Raw genomic sequence first — 18164 nt, 5'->3', positions numbered from 1 at the left:
GAGGACTGGGTGTCATGTTTATCCCTGGATCAATTCCTAGCAAAAGGAAGTGTGATTGCCTTCATTGGCCTGGACCAGGTAAGGTCTTCATGGCTGACAACCAACGTGTCTTCTATAGCACGCAAATAATTATCTGTTCTACTCTTGTGGAAAACCAGCTTCTCTAAGCATTACCTCATTTGAAGAGGAAGGAAATACAGAGTGAGGGGAAAATTCTCAAAAGAGGGAATTGAAAGGAAGAATGTAGAAAGATAAGAAGGTATTTTGTCCAACTGCAGCCTTTAGAAAGCTTATTAAAATTTCTTCATCTTTTTTTGAGAGCTGTCGCCCAGGCTGGAGTGCAGTGGTGCAATCACGGCTCACTGCAGCCTTGAGCTCCCAGGCTCAAGTGATCTTCGCACCTAGGCCTCCCTAGTAGGGGGGCCACAGGCGTGAGCCACCATGCCCAACTAATTTTTTGTTATTTGTAGAGACAGGGTCTCCCTATGTTGCCTAGGCTGGTCTCAAACTCCTGGGCTCAAGTGATCCTCCCACCTCAGCCACCCAAAGTGCTAGGATTATAGATGTGGGTCACCACACCAAGCCTAAAATTTCATTGTAGAAAAGTATGTGTTGAAATGGGGAAATATTCACAGCACATTGTAAAATGTTTTTTAAAGCCTCACAAAACAATGTGTATAGAGTGATAGCCACTTGGGTCATTACCCAACAACCCAGGCACTTGGGCTTCATGTTTTCTTACTCCTTTACCCAGTGCTGATTTTTATCTCCTGCTCTGAATAAATTATGTTTAGCATTGCATATTTGTAGTTTCAGTTCCTGATGATTTTCCACAGTGGGTTAGTAATAGCCATTATGATGAGGTAATGATTTATTCTTTCATATTGTTCATTTAAGTCATTACATTGTTCCTCAAACACCAACGTTTTCAGGCTTGGTGGAAATGACTTATTATCTTTTTTTTTATTATTTCCAGTTAGTTGAGACTGATTCTTTACCTTTTCAGCATTATCACCACTTCCAGGAATGAATAAAAAATGGGTTCTGTTAGTTCTCATTTCAGAATACATATTTGATTATTAAAATTTACATGCAATGCCACTTTATTACACTTTTATCCACTTGCCTAGAAGTGGTAAAAATTAGAAGCCAGTGTTTCCATTTAGGGCCCATGCCTTTGTTTCTCCTGAGGGGCCTCGAGGTGATGTGTGCCTAACTCATCATGCACAGTGGCAAAGAGATGGGCACTATGGCACTTCTGGACTATGTTCTGCTGTGGAACAGAGCTCATGTGTGACTCTTTTAGCTTGCCAGTTAATGTCTTGCTTTGAATTCACCCATTACAACTTTCCAGGTGATCTGGAAGTTTTAAGGAATTCTCTTGAACCTTCCTCTTGCTTTCTCAGAATTTGTCTTGTTCTTTGTGATTTTGGATGAAGCATTCTTTGGGTCCTCCTGAGGACCACACTGAGAAGTAGGGGAGACCTGTTTATAAACAGCCTTTGAAGCTTATTCTTCATTGCTCATTGAGAATTGATCAATGAAAACTTGACAGGAGTTTTGAAATAGAGTAGAAGCTGTGTACATACAGCAAGCTTGATGTGGGGACCTGCAGTGTGGATTCTACCGAAATGCAGACGAAAGTGTGTGGAATCTCCAAGGAGTAAATGAAGCCACTTGGCTAACCCTCTAGGACCTTAACATGATGCTGTCAGTCACTATTTCGTTGCTTAGGCAGCAATATTATACCACATTTTATGGGAAAACTATGGTTTTAAAACATTCTAGGAATAGATCCAGCAATTCCACTTCTGAGTAGATATCCAAAAAAATTGAAAGCAGAGTCACAAAGAGGTCATTCTACACCCATGTTCATAACAGCAATATTCACAGCAGCCAAAAAGTGGAAACTACTGAGGTGCTCATCCATGGATGACCAGATAAGCAAAATGTTATATATACATACAATAGAATATTATTTAGCCTTACAGAGGAAGGAAATTATGACACACACCACAACATGAATGAACCTTGAAGGCACTATGTTAACCGAGGCAAGACACTCACAAAAAGACAAATACAATGTGATTCCACATGCATGAGGTATGTAGAGTTGTCAGATTCATAGAAACAGAAAATAGAATGGTGGCTGTCAGGGACTGAAGAGAGGAGAACATGGGGAGACATGTGAGAGAAGAAGTTATATGCAGGCTCAGTGACCTTTCCCTCTGTTGTAACCCTCACCTTAATTCAACGTGTTCTTATTGGTTTAGTGTTTAAAAACCTTTGTTATATGTGATATATTTTAGGCTATGGCCTCCTCTAACACCCTTCATAGGAAACAGACAAACCACTATGGAGAGATTTCTGTGAAAACTTGAATAACAAATTTGAAAAGACTGAGGTTTACAGAGTATAAGGAGAAAAATAGATTATCTTTGCCTACCAAGTTGGATATGTCCTATTTTTAATTTTTAAATAAATAAACTGTTGATGTACATTTTTGGTGCTAAAACTTTGAGGATGTGAATATATCACTAGATATATCCCTATATCCAGAATTGCCTATTTAAAGTTGTCATTCTGTGACTTATTTTATGATATGATTTGGGTGTTTTTAGTGTATTTTGGAACTAACCATACTTTTTTATGATGAGAAAATAAGGCCCAGGCCAGGTGCAGTGGCTCACACCTGTATTTGCAGCACTTTGGGAGGCCAAGGCGGAAGGATTGATGGCTCAAGGCCAGGAATTCAAGACCAGGCTGGGCAACATAGCAAGACCCTGTCTCTACAAAAGTTTAAAAAGTGACCAGGCATGGTAACACACACCTGTAGTCCCAGCTACTCAGGAGTATTGTTTGAACGTAGGAATTCGAGGTTTCAGTGAGCTGTGATGACACCACTGCACTCCAGCCTGGGTGGCAGAGTGAGACCCCATCTCGAAAAAGAAAAGAATGCCCCATGATCAACCTTTTCCCATTAGAAAAGCCTGAAGTAGTTTTTTAGTTTGCTTGTTTGTCTTGATTTTAAATAAGAGGATTAGAGCTCTAGAACACCTGAGAGAAACAATTACAAGACTTCAAGGATTTCTTGTATTCGGTCGGAAAGGTCCAGAGTCTTTTTAGGGGCACTGCCAAGATAAAGCCCCACCTAAGATCTCTCAGAGCCAGACTTCATTCCACAATGGTGTCCTGTTGAAACATGCTTGCAAGTCCCATGTTTTCAAAAGATAGAGTGAGGGTCACAAGTGACTGTTTATCGTAGGTATGACTAAATGTTCAAACCTTTTATACCAGACTGTGACGTATAACATAAAAGGGAAACTTTTAAACCTGCGTTTAACTGAAAGAGCCTTAATTGGTGGTATCTGTAGTTTCATTGCATTGCATCACTAGGGTTACTGTGAAATATTTGAGTCATATATGGGACAGAATAATTTAGATTAAAATCTTGAGGAGCTCATTTAAGAGTATGTCTCACGATACTATAAAATTGAGATAAAACAGATAATAAGCTTAAGTAGAGAATCCTTTGAAATGTCTTGGATCAAAACACTTCTTGTGATTCTGTAGGAAAGATGTTTTTCCTTACCTCATTTAATGTTGTAATTTGTTTATTTATATCATCCTCTGGAATTGGTACTATATCTTATGATTATTTGGCACCAGAGTTCCTGACATAGCTGAATGTATTTCGCCTTTGAAATTAGGTATTGCAATAAAGGATGGCTGAAGACTGAGAGGGGTTCCCCAGTCATGTTTATTACAGGTTCATAATGCCCAGCAACCTAACTCATGGTTGAATTACTGAAGGTCATGAGATGTTTGGCAGATTTTGTTTTTTAAGTCATTAATTCAGTGTTCATTGGTTCAGATTTTCAGTTGTATCTTGATATTGGAGATTTAAAAGAAAAACCATTTGCTAAACAAAAAAAAAAAAAAAATGTAAGTAGCCTAATAAAATCTAAAGAATGGTCATTCTTATGTAGAACCAACTTACATCTATAGACATCATGCACATGGAATCAATGTTAGTCCAGTCATGTGGATTCATACTGCCTAACCCATGCTTTGATATGACATTAACAAGCCCTTTTAATCTACTCTACCTTTAAACAAAGGAGAACTAGACCTATAGTACAAGTGCCGAAGTAACACAACTAAAACTGAATAATAATAATTATGGCATATCCCAGGGAGAAAAACAATGCGGCTATTAAAAATCTCATTGTATTAAAAAAAAGTCATGGCCGGGCGCGGTGGCTCAAGCCTGTAATCCCAGCACTTTGGGAGGCCAAGACCATCCTGGCTAACATGGTGAAACCCCGTCTCTACTAAAAAATACAAAAAAACTAGCCGGGCGAGGTGGCGGGCGCCTGTAGTCCCAGCTACTCGGGAGGCTGAGGCAGGAGAATGGCGTAAACCCAGGAGGCGGAGCTTGCAGTGAGCTGAGATCCGGCCACTGCACTCCAGCCTGGGTGACAGAGCAAGGCTCCATCTCAAAAAAAAAAAAAAGTCATATTGCACAATTTTATTAAAGTGGCATAATATTGATAATGAATTTTTACATGTTTTTAAAAGAGCCACAAAATAATGTGTACACAATAACCATTTTTACTTAAATGTACTTATACATCCAAATATAATAAAATACGTAATTTTTAAAAGACAGACTAAAAAGACACAAAAAAAGTGATACTAACAGTGAAGTGTTGTCTGTTCTCCAAGTAGTGGAAATTTTTAGTGATTTTTCTTGTTCTCTGGATTTTCAAAACATTTTATTATTTTCTGCATTAAGCATGCATCTATACATCTTAGCAATTTTATGATTAAGAAAAACATAGTATGTGCTGTAACACAAATAAAAGCAATGTACTTGTTTTTAAATTTGTGTACTGCTAATTGGCTGCTAAAGTTGTTTGAACACTGCAGCATGAACCAAACATTTATTCTTTATACTGTTTTAAATGAGTGACACTTAACTGTATAGAGGCTAAAGATGATGAGCCAACATGACATTACTTTAGGTTAGTTGTGCTTTTTAAAATTCAGTGCTTACAAGTTGTGTGCATGTGTTTCCAATAAAGACTTATTTGCCAAAATGTTCCTTGAACATTTTGTGCTACATTTTCACACTCCTGTTTATTCATTGCAACTTATTGGACCTTCAGTGTTTCTCAAGTCTTGAAGGGTTTTCCCTCCCCAATGCAGTCTTCTCCAGGGTTTTGGGAAGCTTAGAAGGTAACCCCTGCCAGTTCAGAATATTCACTCAGAGGGATCTCAAAAATGATTCTAGGTCACTGCATACCCCCTCTAAGTGCTTTGTTCACACTGACCTTGTAGCAGTGGTCATGTTTTCTTTTAGTTGTTTGAGAATCTGTCTGTCCCAGAAATCAGGACACTTATCTTGGCAATAATCATCCTAATAATTACTGTTTGTCAAATGCTTACCATATGCCAGAAACTGCACAAGCTTGGCATGCATTACTTCATTTAGCCCACCTCATAGTAGGAAGAGTAATCGCTACCTTCTCCACTTTATAAAAGGAAAAACTAAAGCTTTGGTTTTGAATAAGCTAGAATATAAAGACAGAACTCCCAACTCTAAAGGAAGAACCAAAACCATAAACCAGTAAGCAAATATACCGTTCTCCATGAGAGGATTCAGTGGTCCGGCCAATGATAAGTGTATCCTCAGCTGCTTGCAGCTCTAAAATCCATGATGGTGCCCATTTTTCTAACCCTTGTATTAACAAAACAGCTCCATCCTCCCTGATATACACCGTTCTCATAATTTTGGATCGGGGGAATAGGTCACTCTTAATTACCACAAATTTCAGAGGATTATGACATCATGGCCAATGTCTTACTTCCTACTTTCAGACACTGTTCCTGAGTATTAAATCTTGTATATGTTTGTATTGGTCCTAAAATTAGAAAAAGATCTGATATTGGTTTATATCCTGAATGATCCCACCTCCATACTGGTTAATAATAATAGTAATAAGAGCTGCCATTTACTGAATATTAACTATGGTGTTAAGTGCTTTACAATGATCCTGTGATAAAGTGGGTTTTGTTACTTTCCCATTTACAGACAGGGAAACTAAGACTTAGGAGGTTAAATGGCTTGCCTTATTTTACATATTCATTTGTTCATTGATTTGACAAAGGAATACACTGAAGCTTTGAATCGAGATTTTCCAGACCCTAGTTTAAATCAAGACTCTGTTAATACTCTAAAAGAGTTGATAAAGACTGGGCCTGGTGGCTCACGCCTGTAATCCCAGCACTTTGGGAGGCTGAGGCAAGAGAATAGCTTGAGCCCAGGAGTTTGAGATCAGCCTGGGCAACATAGTGAGACCCTATCTCTACAAAAACTAAAAAAATTAGCCTAGCATGGTGGTGCGCACCTATGGTCCCAGCTACTTGGGAGGCTGAGGCAGGAGGATATCTTGATCCCAGGAAGTCAAGGCTGCAGTGAACCATGATCACAGCACTACACTCCAGCCTGGGCAACAGAGCAAGATCCTGTCTAAAAAAAAAACACAAAACAAAACATAACAAAAAAACAGTTAATCAGCACTCTCTTGCTAGTATGACTTTGGGCTAATTAGTAGCCTACATCTGTGTATCAGTTTCTTGACCTGTAAAATGGTGTAATGATATTATTTACCTAAATGTTGTGGTGTGAATTAAATTTTTTTTTTTTTTTTTTTTTTTTGAGACGGAGTCTCGCTCTGTCGCCCAGGCTGGAGTGCAGTGGCCGGATCTCAGCTCACTGCAAGCTCTGCCTCCCGGGTTTATGCCATTCTCCTGCCTCAGCCTCCCGAGTAGCTGGGACTACAGGCGCCCGCCACCTCGCCCGGCTAGTTTTTTGTATTTTTTAGTAGAGACGGGGTTTCACCATGTTAGCCAGGATGGTCTCGATCTCCTGACCTTGTGATCCGCCCGTCTCGGCCTCCCAAAGTGCTGGGATTACAGGCTTGAGCCACCGCGCCCGACCTAAATTATTTACTAAGAGGACAAAGCTTAGAATAGTGCTTGATACATAGTGAGTGTTTAGTACTAGGTACTATAAAATAATAATCACCATTAATAACAATATTATTATTCACTGGATTTTAATTGTTGAAATGACACATTAAACAATAGAGAAGCAAAAAGTGTCCCCTCACAACCTTCCACTCCCCAGCAAGAGCCACTGAAACCAGTTTGGCAGATATCCTTCCAGAACGTTTTCCATTACATCAAAAACTATTTTAAAATTGTCTTTTCATTAGTAAAATACAGGTTGAGAGTGAAATTTTTTGCAGTGTTCTTGAAAGTGTGGGAGTGGAAAGGCAGGAAGGGAGACAAATTCACTCATTCAGCCAATACCTATCAAATGCCTGCTGCATGCCAAGCAACCACAAAATGCTAAGGATTTGGGGTCCAGCATAGCAAATGCTCAACTTCCTTTTTGAGTGTTTATTGATTTTCTTTTTTTAATTTTATTAGGATATGATGTTTCAGCTTCTCCGAGGTCTGGACTTTCTTCATTCACACCGAGTAGTGCATCGCGATCTAAAACCACAGAACATTCTGGTGACCAGCAGCGGACAAATAAAACTCGCTGACTTCGGCCTTGCCCGCATCTATAGTTTCCAGATGGCTCTAACCTCAGTGGTGAGTGAGAGAGTGCTGTCCTTTTATTAAACTTATTTTTCCTCTTTTGAATGACAGTCTGTCCCCCTTCCATGTCCCTAATGTTACTACTGCCCATGGCTAGTTGGTGGATAGAATGTCTTTGCCCTTTTTCATATGGCAGTGGGTAGGCAGAAAGCATTCTGTTTACAGCTACAGTCACATCCAGCCTGGGCTTGTTGTGGACAGGATCCATTGCAGAAATAGCGTGTTGCATCTTAGCCACTGGACAGGAATCGGTTACAAGTTTCCAAATGCTTTCTGCCATAACCACTGTTTTCAGAGCTGTATGCACAATGCCTAGGGAACACACGGCTCAAGGTCAGGGAAGAAAGAGCACGAGCAATGTTGACCTGTCTGTGGCATCCTGGTTTGAGAAACAGAGTGCCTACACAAGTGTGTTAAAGCACTCCTCTGAAGCTGTGGTGCCAGTTGTAAAGAAGAAATCAAATTCACAGTGAACTTGAATAATACATGAATGTATAGCACTACCATTCCAGGTAAAGGCTTATATAACCCTGAATAGAAAAAGTGAACCCAATGGCCCTATTTTGGCAAAAAATAACAGTTATGATATCCTGTTTCTTTTTGCCATTCAGATGCAAAACCATAATAGCTATTGACATTGGTTAGCTTCTATTTCTCCTTATAGTTCATTATTTCTCAGATGGATTTTTGTGAAATTCTGCACCCCAAATACAAAAAGAGCAGCCTGGAAATAGGTATTAATATGCTTCTCTTTGAAAGACCTATTTTGCATACAGTAAATTCATGCCTTACATACAGTAAATTAAATGATATATAGCAAATTAAATCTTAAGAAAAAGAATTTAAAAAAAGAAAATATCTTTGTATATTCAAAGAAATAAAAAAGAAAAAAGAAAAATAATCCATATTGTCCATCTTTAGCCTTAAAGTGGTTCTCACATCAGGGACACCATGGCCCTGTTGTTAAGGAATGATTGGCAGCATCTTTGGTCATTCTGCACAGCAAAAAATTGTTTCCCTAAATTTCAGTAATACTATAGCTGATAAGTAGAAATTCAAGAGAGGAGTTGGAAATTCTCTGAGACAGATAACTTGCCTTAGGAAAAAATCCAATTTATAAAACTGTTCCCCACCCCCTGCCCGCAGTCAAAATAGGGGGTGCTACCACCTGGACACGTAAGACCAGTTACTTTCCAAACATTATAGACTTTTCCTAGGGCATCAGAACTTTTGGTGCAGAGAATTCCTTGGAAAATGTTGCCATTGTTATAAGATAAATCCTACTTGTTTCCTCTTTTCCCAGCATATACTATTGCTTTAGAGGAGAAATGGCACAAGTTGACGTTTCAAAGATAGGTCTCAGCTTTGAGCAGGGTCAAGCAAGCCCTTGTATTCTTATGTAATCACACCAGAAAGGGCTGAGTCTGTGTATTTCCCCAGTGGGAAGGGTGAGGTAGGCTTCGAGTTTCCCTAGGAAGTTGTTGCGCCTGTTGTTTTGGGGCCCTGGGGAGAAGCTTGAATAGGCTTTGTGATCCAGAGAGTCAGCAGGGTAGTAGATGGAAGGAACTTGTCTCCTTGGGTACATTAATTGAAGGAAGGATGAGCTGTAACTGAGATGGACGCTTTTATTTTAATCCCCCTAAATGGGCACTAATAACCATAAATAAAAACAGGAAATCCAGTTGGTTTGTGTTTGATTTTTTTTTTTTTTTTTTTTTTGCTTATTAAATTTGAGGAATGATAGCCCAGCTTGTGCGTAACATCAATTAACATTCCATTCTTGCTGAAAGTTGATATGTTCAAACAGGAAAATGTAGACAAATTATTTCATAGAGGAAAAGGAGAAAGGCAGTCATAAATACACAATTTTTCAGTATCTAGCTTATGCTGCATGCTGTATATTTCCTATAGTGACATAAGTAAAACATATTAGCAGCTGAGAAGGACACTAAAACAAATTCAGACTTTCTTTGAAAGAGTGACAGTTGGAATTTAATGGCAATAATAAAGGGTGTGTTCCTACAGGGTACTACATTTTAAAATTTCCCCACTCTTTTGTATTTTTCTACTTAAAGGAAATATCCATTTAATATAGTAATGCGTCGATTTATATACACATGGTGACATATAAAAACCTGGAATCATAGTTTTTTAGACTGAAGTGGTATATATTTTTAGTGTCTCTTGAAGAGAAAAAGACTACACTCCCCTTCCTGGAAATACACATTTTTTAGGGGGTTATGTCATACAGGAACTGAGAATCAACTAGATTTGTGGAATGTTAAAGGAATTACAAGTTAACTGATTCGAAACTGACATCTTAAAACTATGAGAAATGCTAGTATTTTACTTATCTTTCAAAGCCTGACTCCAGGGGTACCTTTTCTAGTATCCCTTTCAGAAATTAATTTCTCTTTCCTCTCTCAGTGTTTCCAGAGTTATATATATATATATAGTTTGTTTGTTTGTTTTTGTTTTTGAGACAGAGTTTCACTCTGTTGCCAAGGCTGGAGTGCAATAGCCCTATCTCGGCTCACTGCAACCTCTGGCCGCCGGGTTCAAGCGATTCTCGTGTCTCAGCCTCCCAAGTAGCTGGGATTACAGGCCACCTCAGGCTAATTTTTGTATTTTTAGTAGAGACAGGGTTTTGCCATGTTGACCAGGCTGGTTTTGAACTCCTGACTTCAAGTGATCCGTCCGCCTCAGCCTCCCAAAGTGCTGGGATTACAGGCATGAGCCACCGCGCCCAGCCCATAGTACTGTTTTCTGTCTTATTTTTAGTTATTTGGGAATTTTATTTATCAAGCTGTAAGTTCCTCAAAGGCAGATGCTCATCTTATTCAGCCCTAACACACAGTGCCTTATATATTTTGATAGGCATTCAGGAAATATTTTTCAGTGAATCAATTGACAAATGCTGACTTGCAGATATAAGCAGTTGAGTCATAACAAGAATAGGGAAGGAGTTATGTTATACATTTAATGGTCTCATTTGATATGTGTCAATATTCCTCATAGCTAGCTGGTAATACTAAGCTGAAGGACTTACTCCATATACCTTAAAATGTCTGAGTCCATTTTGCACATTAGTCCTGATTGATTTATTGGCAGCACATATCTGTGTTCAAAATCATGAAAGCTATTAATACATGCTGTAGCTCAATCTCAACTTAGGAGTGAAAAGGTGACACAAATGCAAGTTCACAGTTTGTGCATTGTTTTTATCATGATCCTTTCTACTGCCTCATGAACACATTGCGTGTATGAATTGAATTTCCTGTCCTGAACAAAAAGCTGTAGAGATAGAGGAATGTAGCATTATTGTAATTCTACTTATTTGAAGACTTTCTTTAGCCCCTTGTATTTTGGGATTAAAGCAAAGTTTTAGAAGAGGAGTCGTATTCTTCTAAAATAATTAACATCCTCTAAATGAAAAAATGAGTGAGTTACTAGACAACTTTTGCTATCTATGTAAATATATATGTATTTACATAATAAATGATATTTCTGTTTGAACAATTACAAAAGCTTTTATTTTAGCTTCTTTCTGAAAACTTCAAAATGTTCTTACATATAGAACTTTGAGGGAGCAGTTAGCAATATTTATTTTCATTTTAAGTTCATGATCACCTGATAGATCCTGAACTACTACTGTTCCTTAATTTCTGAGCCAGTATGCTGTATGCCAGTATTCAAGACAAGGCATCTTTTGGATTAATTGAGAAATTAGTTGTTCGGGACAGGTAAGCTTTCCAGGCATCTTAAGGTGTATAATCCTTCATATTCTGATCTTTATTATTTTATTTTTCTAGTGAAAACAATTTTATTGTTAAGAAACACAAGTTTCATAAGTAGAATATACTTCATATGTTGGCCTTTGGTAGAAATTAATTTGGGACAGTAGCCTGGACCATAGTTGTAGCTGTAGGTGGTATGTAACATTGGGCTGAATGACTTACCTTGTTCTCATCTGATAAACTGAGGAGTAATCAAAGAGTTAAATGTCCTTTGGATGCCTAACTTTGCCAGGCTGCCTCCAACATGAAGTTCAGGTGTCTTTATGGGGTATTGTGTTCTTGCTGCTCAATATAGTGTCTTGTATGCACATGTACCCATACAGAGTATTATACCTATTTATTTAAAGATTGTAGAATTAAGATGTGAATGGTAGCAGTGTTTGCCTTAATCCTAGGCAAGAGAGGCCCCTGGCCTGGATCTCATGCTTTAGAGAAGCCTACACTGGCCCTGCTCCAGCCTTGTCTCCCTTCATGGAGCACACAACCCAGGGTGCTGAGGAAGCATGTCCCTTAAGACCTCCATCCCCACCCCATACCACACACAGGACATTGCAATTCCCTGACTAAATGGGAATGGCATGGGCTCATCCTTCCTCCTAATAGAGATTTTGCCACTTGTGTGTTCACTCCTGAGCCTAGGAGCAGCTGTTTGCAGCATATGGGCAAAGCTTGAACTTGCAAACTGGAGTGTCCGCAAGCATGTGTGTGAGGCCCCTTGTGGTTCAAAGGAGTTGGAAATGTGAAGAGAAGTGGGGCCTGTTATGCTTAACACCTGGCATGGGTTATTTTTATTAGAAAAGTTTCTCTGAAACCATGAAAAATTAACTTCTCTGACCTCTATAGAACTATTACATTTGTTCTCGTTGGAAAACCAATGAGAACAGGTTACAGGGAGGTTCTTTCCATTGCACATAGCTGATAGGTCAGAATCATGACACATGCAGTTATATAATGTCTGTGGCAAAAGTGTTTCAAGAATATACACATGTTCAGTGCAATGACTGTTGTGACTAGCTAAAATTATATTTAGAGTCATTCTGAAGTCAAAATTTCTAAGTCCTTCTCATGTGAAATGTGCATGGTGCAACTCATTTTTGTCAAGATAAACGAAACAGAGACCAGCCACTCAGCCAGCAATTTCAGTCCTACCTAACTGTGCACCCGGGTCTGACATGTCTTAGAGCAGAGCCAGGAACATCACCAGCAGCCCTAGTGAGGGCTCTGACAGTCATAAAGCACTGTGACCAGCAAGCTCAGGAAGGGAGCAGTCTTGGTCTTCCCATTTATGATGCAAAATCTTTTTTTTTTTTTCTAAAACCTAATCATACAGCTTGGAGGGTGATATTGTTGCCATTGGATTTGGTGTTCTTGGAACTCTTTATCAACCATTTCATTTTGAAAGTGGGGAAAACTGCCATTCAAACAGGCAGTGTGACCAGATTAAGTCTGAATTTACCAAATAGATTGTAAATGGCTTGGAGAATTCTAATGTTTATATTCTGGCTCTGGCCCACTATCCCCACTCCTCTTTTCTCCGTACCAAAAATTCAGTACCTGAGAGGGTATCAAACTGTGTTCTGTGGAACTCTACAAAGGATATTTAGAGGTTCCACAAATGTTTAGGAGTCCATTTTTTAAAAACATATTTTAAGTCTTGTTAAAATGGCAAAACCAAAAACAGACAACTAGCTCATGCCACATTTTGACAACAGTGAGAAACACTGGGTCATGAACTGGTGCCTCCTGGTTTTCTTTTTTTATGTAGACCTCAATAAAACTTTTGCCACACTGTGCACCTGAATGTCTTATAAAAGTATCATTGCTTAGGAAAAATGAAGCATTCTCTTGATTCAGTCCTATCTGTGTCCTCTCCCTTAAAATCACCCAAGTCCATAATTGCAACAGCACATTCATTGTGCTGCTCTCACTGTACATGGTACTACTTTAAGGACCACCCAAGCCATGCCAGTATTGATGTTTTTATACCACATGTGATTGCCAACACCCAGGCAGTTAGAGCCAGTCACTCCCCAGGACAGCCATCATAAAGCCATCCATGGGTAGAAAGAAGTGTACCCTAAAATGAGATCATTCTTTTTGGTACTTCAGTATCTTCACCTCCTGAGATGAAGTCCAAAATTGGCCTGCCTTCAATCAATTTCTTCTTTGCACTGAACAGTCTTAGAGTGGCCTGTCATTGTATTTTTGGGGCCTTTATACAATCATTTAATGCTATTCATGAAGTTAACATTTTTCCTTCAAATGCCTATGCCTAATCCACCCATATAGTTTAGAGAAAAATTCCTCTTTGTACCATAATGGAAGAGTGGGAATATGTTCCCATCTTTTTAGTGACTTAATAAAATTCTCACTAAGTGAATTATATTCTCTTTCTCCAAGGATCATTTTTTCCATATTACCTTCACTAATAAAAGATATACATGTTCTGAAAACACCCTTTATTCCATAGAAATTACAAAAAGACAACAAGTAAATGTTAAGCATGAGAAGACTTTTATTCGACAGCTGTACAAAGTATAAAACTTCATTTTGGAAAATATTTTTAAATCTGTAATTGATAAGATTCCCAATATTGCTTTATTTGAGATCATTAACTTATTTAAATACCACAAGTATTACAAAAATTGCCAGGGAAAGCATCAGGAAGAATAGCTAATGACTGCTGGACTTGATATCTAGGTGATGGGATGATCTGTGTAGCCGACCACCATGGCACACATTTACCTGTGTAACAAACCTGTACATCCTGCACATGTACCCTGGAACTTAAAGTTGAAGGAAAAAAAATTACTTACATCCCCTTCTTATGCTTCTGATGATACTCCTTCCTTACTCTGAGCTCAGTGTTGATAGCATTTAGTAACACTAACGGAACCTCATGGATTCAGAAACTTCTTGATAAGCCTAGGGGAGAAAATCAATGAAATGGAGTTGTGGCTTTCAGTCAACAAATAATTACTGATTGCTTTCTATGTGCCAGACGCTCAGTGAAGCTGAGGGATGATGGTGAATGGAAATGGACAAGGTCCGTGCTCTCAGAGAGCTTACAAGCGAGATGGAGAGAGAGATCTGAATCAGATAGTCACACAAAGAAATGTCTAGTTAGAAACAGAGGTAAATGCAATAAGGAAAGGGATATGGTTTTATGAGGCCATATGATAAGGCTCCAGAACCTGCCTAGGCTAAGGGCTAGGGAAGCCCTCCCTCCTCACCCAGGTCAAAATGTGGGATGCTTAAAAAGGTCACCAGCATCCTCCTCTTGAACGCACCTGGATGTGGGCCCTGTGAATGTGCGCGTCATGCAATTTGTGCTTGGGGTGTGTGTGTGTATGTGTGTGTTTGGAATAACTCATTCCACGGCACCCAGTTTGGCACCACCAAGTGACAAAGTGAAGCAGGACCAGAGATCGGAGAACAATGTCATCTTTTACAGGAGAAAATAAATTGTTTATGCTTGTTTCCTCTTCGTGCGTGTTGTATTTACTATGGAGACCTGGCAGGTTTGTGCCTCGGCTTGGGCAGCCGAGTAGCTCCCACAGAAGCCTCCAAAAGCTGCCAGTGCATACTGAATAAATCAAACCAAGAACATTACATGAGTATAATGGAAAAAACCCAAAGCCCTGTTGCCTCGGCACCTCGGCGAAAGTGCAGGACACACCTCTGAAGCAGGAAGGGCTCCTGTGACTCCTTCCCCACTCAACATCTTGCCATGACACAACCAGGTCTGTTTTGTTAAAACATCCAGTTGCCAGTACATATTTCATAGTTAACAATGGAGTGTTTGTGCCGGTTTCATTTTCACTTTCACCAGTGAGGGAAGTGGAACACAATGGAGGCAGTACACAGAGCTGGGAACAGGACACGTTTTCTTTAGGATTCCCAGGGCTGGGTACATGGAAAATGCCAGAGCCAAAACAAACATGAAAACCCATCCAGATTCTCCATTGCGCATTCTCGGTGGTAATAAAACACATTTGAGTTATCATCTGATAGGTTAACTGTGCCTCCGCGGTGAAGGCAAATATCGATGACCACTGTGAGAATTTCTGCCATATAGAAAGAGAATGTATTCCATACTGCACAGAAAGCTGCTGTTGGTGCGTGTGCACGCGTGTGGGTATCTAATTGCACCAAGTGGATTTGTGAACTAAATCAAATGACTTATTTCCTTGTTTATAAAAGATAGTCATTCATTTGACTCACCTAAGTCTACTCCTTCATAAGTGGTCAGTGTTGCGAATTAGTTCTGGACAAAAACAGTTCGACTGTAATGCTACTGCCTGGAAGATGTTTTACTCGGAGAAAGAGCCAGAAGTTCCTTGCTTTCTTCCTACATTTGTTCTGCCAGCATCTACCAGGGTATGATACAGAGAGAGTCTGGTTGTCCGTCTTTCTCTTTCTTTTCTTTTCCTTTTCTTTTCTTCTTTTTCTTTCGTTTTCCTTCCTTCCTTTCTTTTCTTTCCTTCCTTCCTTCCTTTCTTTCTTTTTCTTTCTTTCTTTTCCTTCTTTCCTTCCTTCCTTCCCTCCCTCCCTCCCTCCCTCCCTCCCTTCCTTCCCTCCCTCCCTCCCTCCCTTCCTTCCTTCCCTCCCTCCCTCCCTCCCTTCCTTCCTTCCCCTTTCCCTTCTCCTTCCCCTTTCCCTTTACTTTCCCCTTTCCTTTCCTCTCCTCTCCTCTCCTCTCCTCTCCTCTCCTCTTCTCTCCTCTCCTTGACCAGGTCTTTCTGTGTTGTCCAGGCTAGAGTGCAGTGGCACAGTCATAGCTCACTGCAGCCTCCAACTCCTGGGCTCAAGCCATCCTCCTGCCTCAGCCTCCCAAGTAGTAGGACTACAGGTGCATACCAACACCACCATGTCCAGCTACCTTCTTTTTTTTTTTTTTAGAGATGGGGGTCTCATTTTGCTGCCCAGGCTGATCTCAAACTCCTGACCTCAAGCAATCCTCCTGTCTCAGCCTCCCAAAGTGCTGAGATTACAGACATGAGCTACCATGCCTGGGCCTGTTTTTCATATAGACACCCTATATGATGCCATTCAAAATCTCAAAAGCCTGAGGCCAAATTGGATATAAAGACCAAGCATTTTCTTAAGATTAATGAGACCATATGCTCCAGAAAGGTTTTGCAAGCAAAGGGCTTCTCAGGGATCCAGAAGTTGAAAAAACATTTTGCCTCCTCCATTTAACATTTTGGGGAATATGCCTCTGTGCTAGTTTAGGGGCTTGTCTGAAAAGTTCTATTTAATGATATAATTCCATCTCCCCTAAATTTGCTTAACTCAACGTAAGTGTTATGTTCATACTTAAAGGAGTATGAGACATGGTCCTTGGAATTGAATATAAAGCAACATTTCAATAACGTGGATTTTTGTCTCCTCTTTAATTCTTTGGACATGTGAGCTGCTTGTATTTTAGAGCTGTCACTGCTTCCTTGTAAGGAAAGGAGAGGTGACGATATCTTTATTTTGCTTGGGCTTTGATAATATCATAGTGTAAGTTTCTGAGTCAAGATAATGTTTCTCAAATTCTGTAACATTGGCCATATCCATTTTTATTCACTCAGTCCAAATAATATGTTATGTATTTTAGCATTTCCCACAGTGCCTTCCTCGCACAAGGTGGGCACTTGAGTAGATGGTGAATGAATGAATGAATCCTTGTGATTCTCCAGTGCCTAGAGAATGAATTGCAACTCTACAGCATGGCATACAAAGTTTTTTGCAGTTCAGCTCCAACCTACCTTTCTGTCCTTCCATCACTTCTGCCCAGAGTGGTAAGCACATAACATAAGCACATATTCTTTATCAGTTTTTCACTATTCTTTGAACTTAATTGCTTTCACAACTCCCTGCTTTTACAAATGAATCAATGAATGGATTTCCTACTCTGCATTCTCCATGTTACTGCTTGTGTCATTGCATCATCAATTATAAGCATGTAAAAAATTTTTTAAATTTGTTTTAGACACAACTTTTCAGCTAATCTTCCCAATTGCCTGCGTCACTCCTTGATAATAACTTGAGCTCCGAGGGAGTAACATTTATACTTTGAATGTCTGTCTGGGCAGCCATTCATAACCTCCAGATAATTATTGTGCTTCATCTCTCTTTTTTCAAGATCACAAACCTTGCCAGATCTCCTGACTTGTGCACTTAGATGTTCTGTATGTTATGCTTTTATTTTAAAACTAAGATCTCTTGGGATCTTTGGAGAAACCATAGTGTCCCAAGAAGGGGTTGAAAATGTCTGCATTGTAGTTTCCCTTAGTCATTTTATCTAGTCCATTTGGGTCCTTGAAAAGATTAAATTTGTGTTCTTGTTATCTGTATAGGTCTCTCCAAAAGTTGAGCTCAGACTTTTATATGATTACCTTGTAGTGCTGGATTTTCTGTTGCATTTATTGACTTAAATATTGCTAATCTTCCCAGTGCATTTCTAAATGATAGTCTTTTGGCTGCTGAACCATTCCTCTTATTGCTTCTGCTTTCTGCTTTCCTCCTCTCTAGGGATTGAAACCCAGGGTGAGTGACATTGTTGCACCCAGCGTCTATCTACAGGGATACTGATGATTTTTGAATCCCTCATAAATTTGAATGTTGAACTTTACTGTTGGCTGTGGAGGAATAATCTACCTTCAAATCTCAGGGAAACATCCAAAAGAGAAAAGGAGACAGCAT

The 18164-nt window shown here is 39.5% G+C and overlaps 1 protein-coding gene across 5 annotated transcripts in view; it reads left to right on the top strand.

Moving 5' to 3' along the window:
• Positions 1-18164, top strand: part of CDK6 (cyclin dependent kinase 6) — a 241400-nt gene that overhangs the window by 102531 nt on the left and 120705 nt on the right. For all 5 annotated transcript variants that reach the window (XM_033194393.1, XM_033194398.1, XM_033194395.1 and 2 more), the window contains one exon: positions 7501-7668. In XM_033194393.1, coding sequence (XP_033050284.1) covers positions 7501-7668 — 168 coding nt within the window. The remainder of the gene's footprint in view (positions 1-7500; positions 7669-18164) is intronic.

Source organism: Trachypithecus francoisi, unplaced genomic scaffold, assembly GCF_009764315.1.
Source record: "Trachypithecus francoisi isolate TF-2019V2 unplaced genomic scaffold, Tfra_2.0 Lachesis_group4, whole genome shotgun sequence".
Lineage (NCBI taxonomy): Eukaryota > Metazoa > Chordata > Mammalia > Primates > Cercopithecidae > Trachypithecus > Trachypithecus francoisi.
This window is presented reverse-complemented; position numbering and strand designations above follow the sequence as displayed.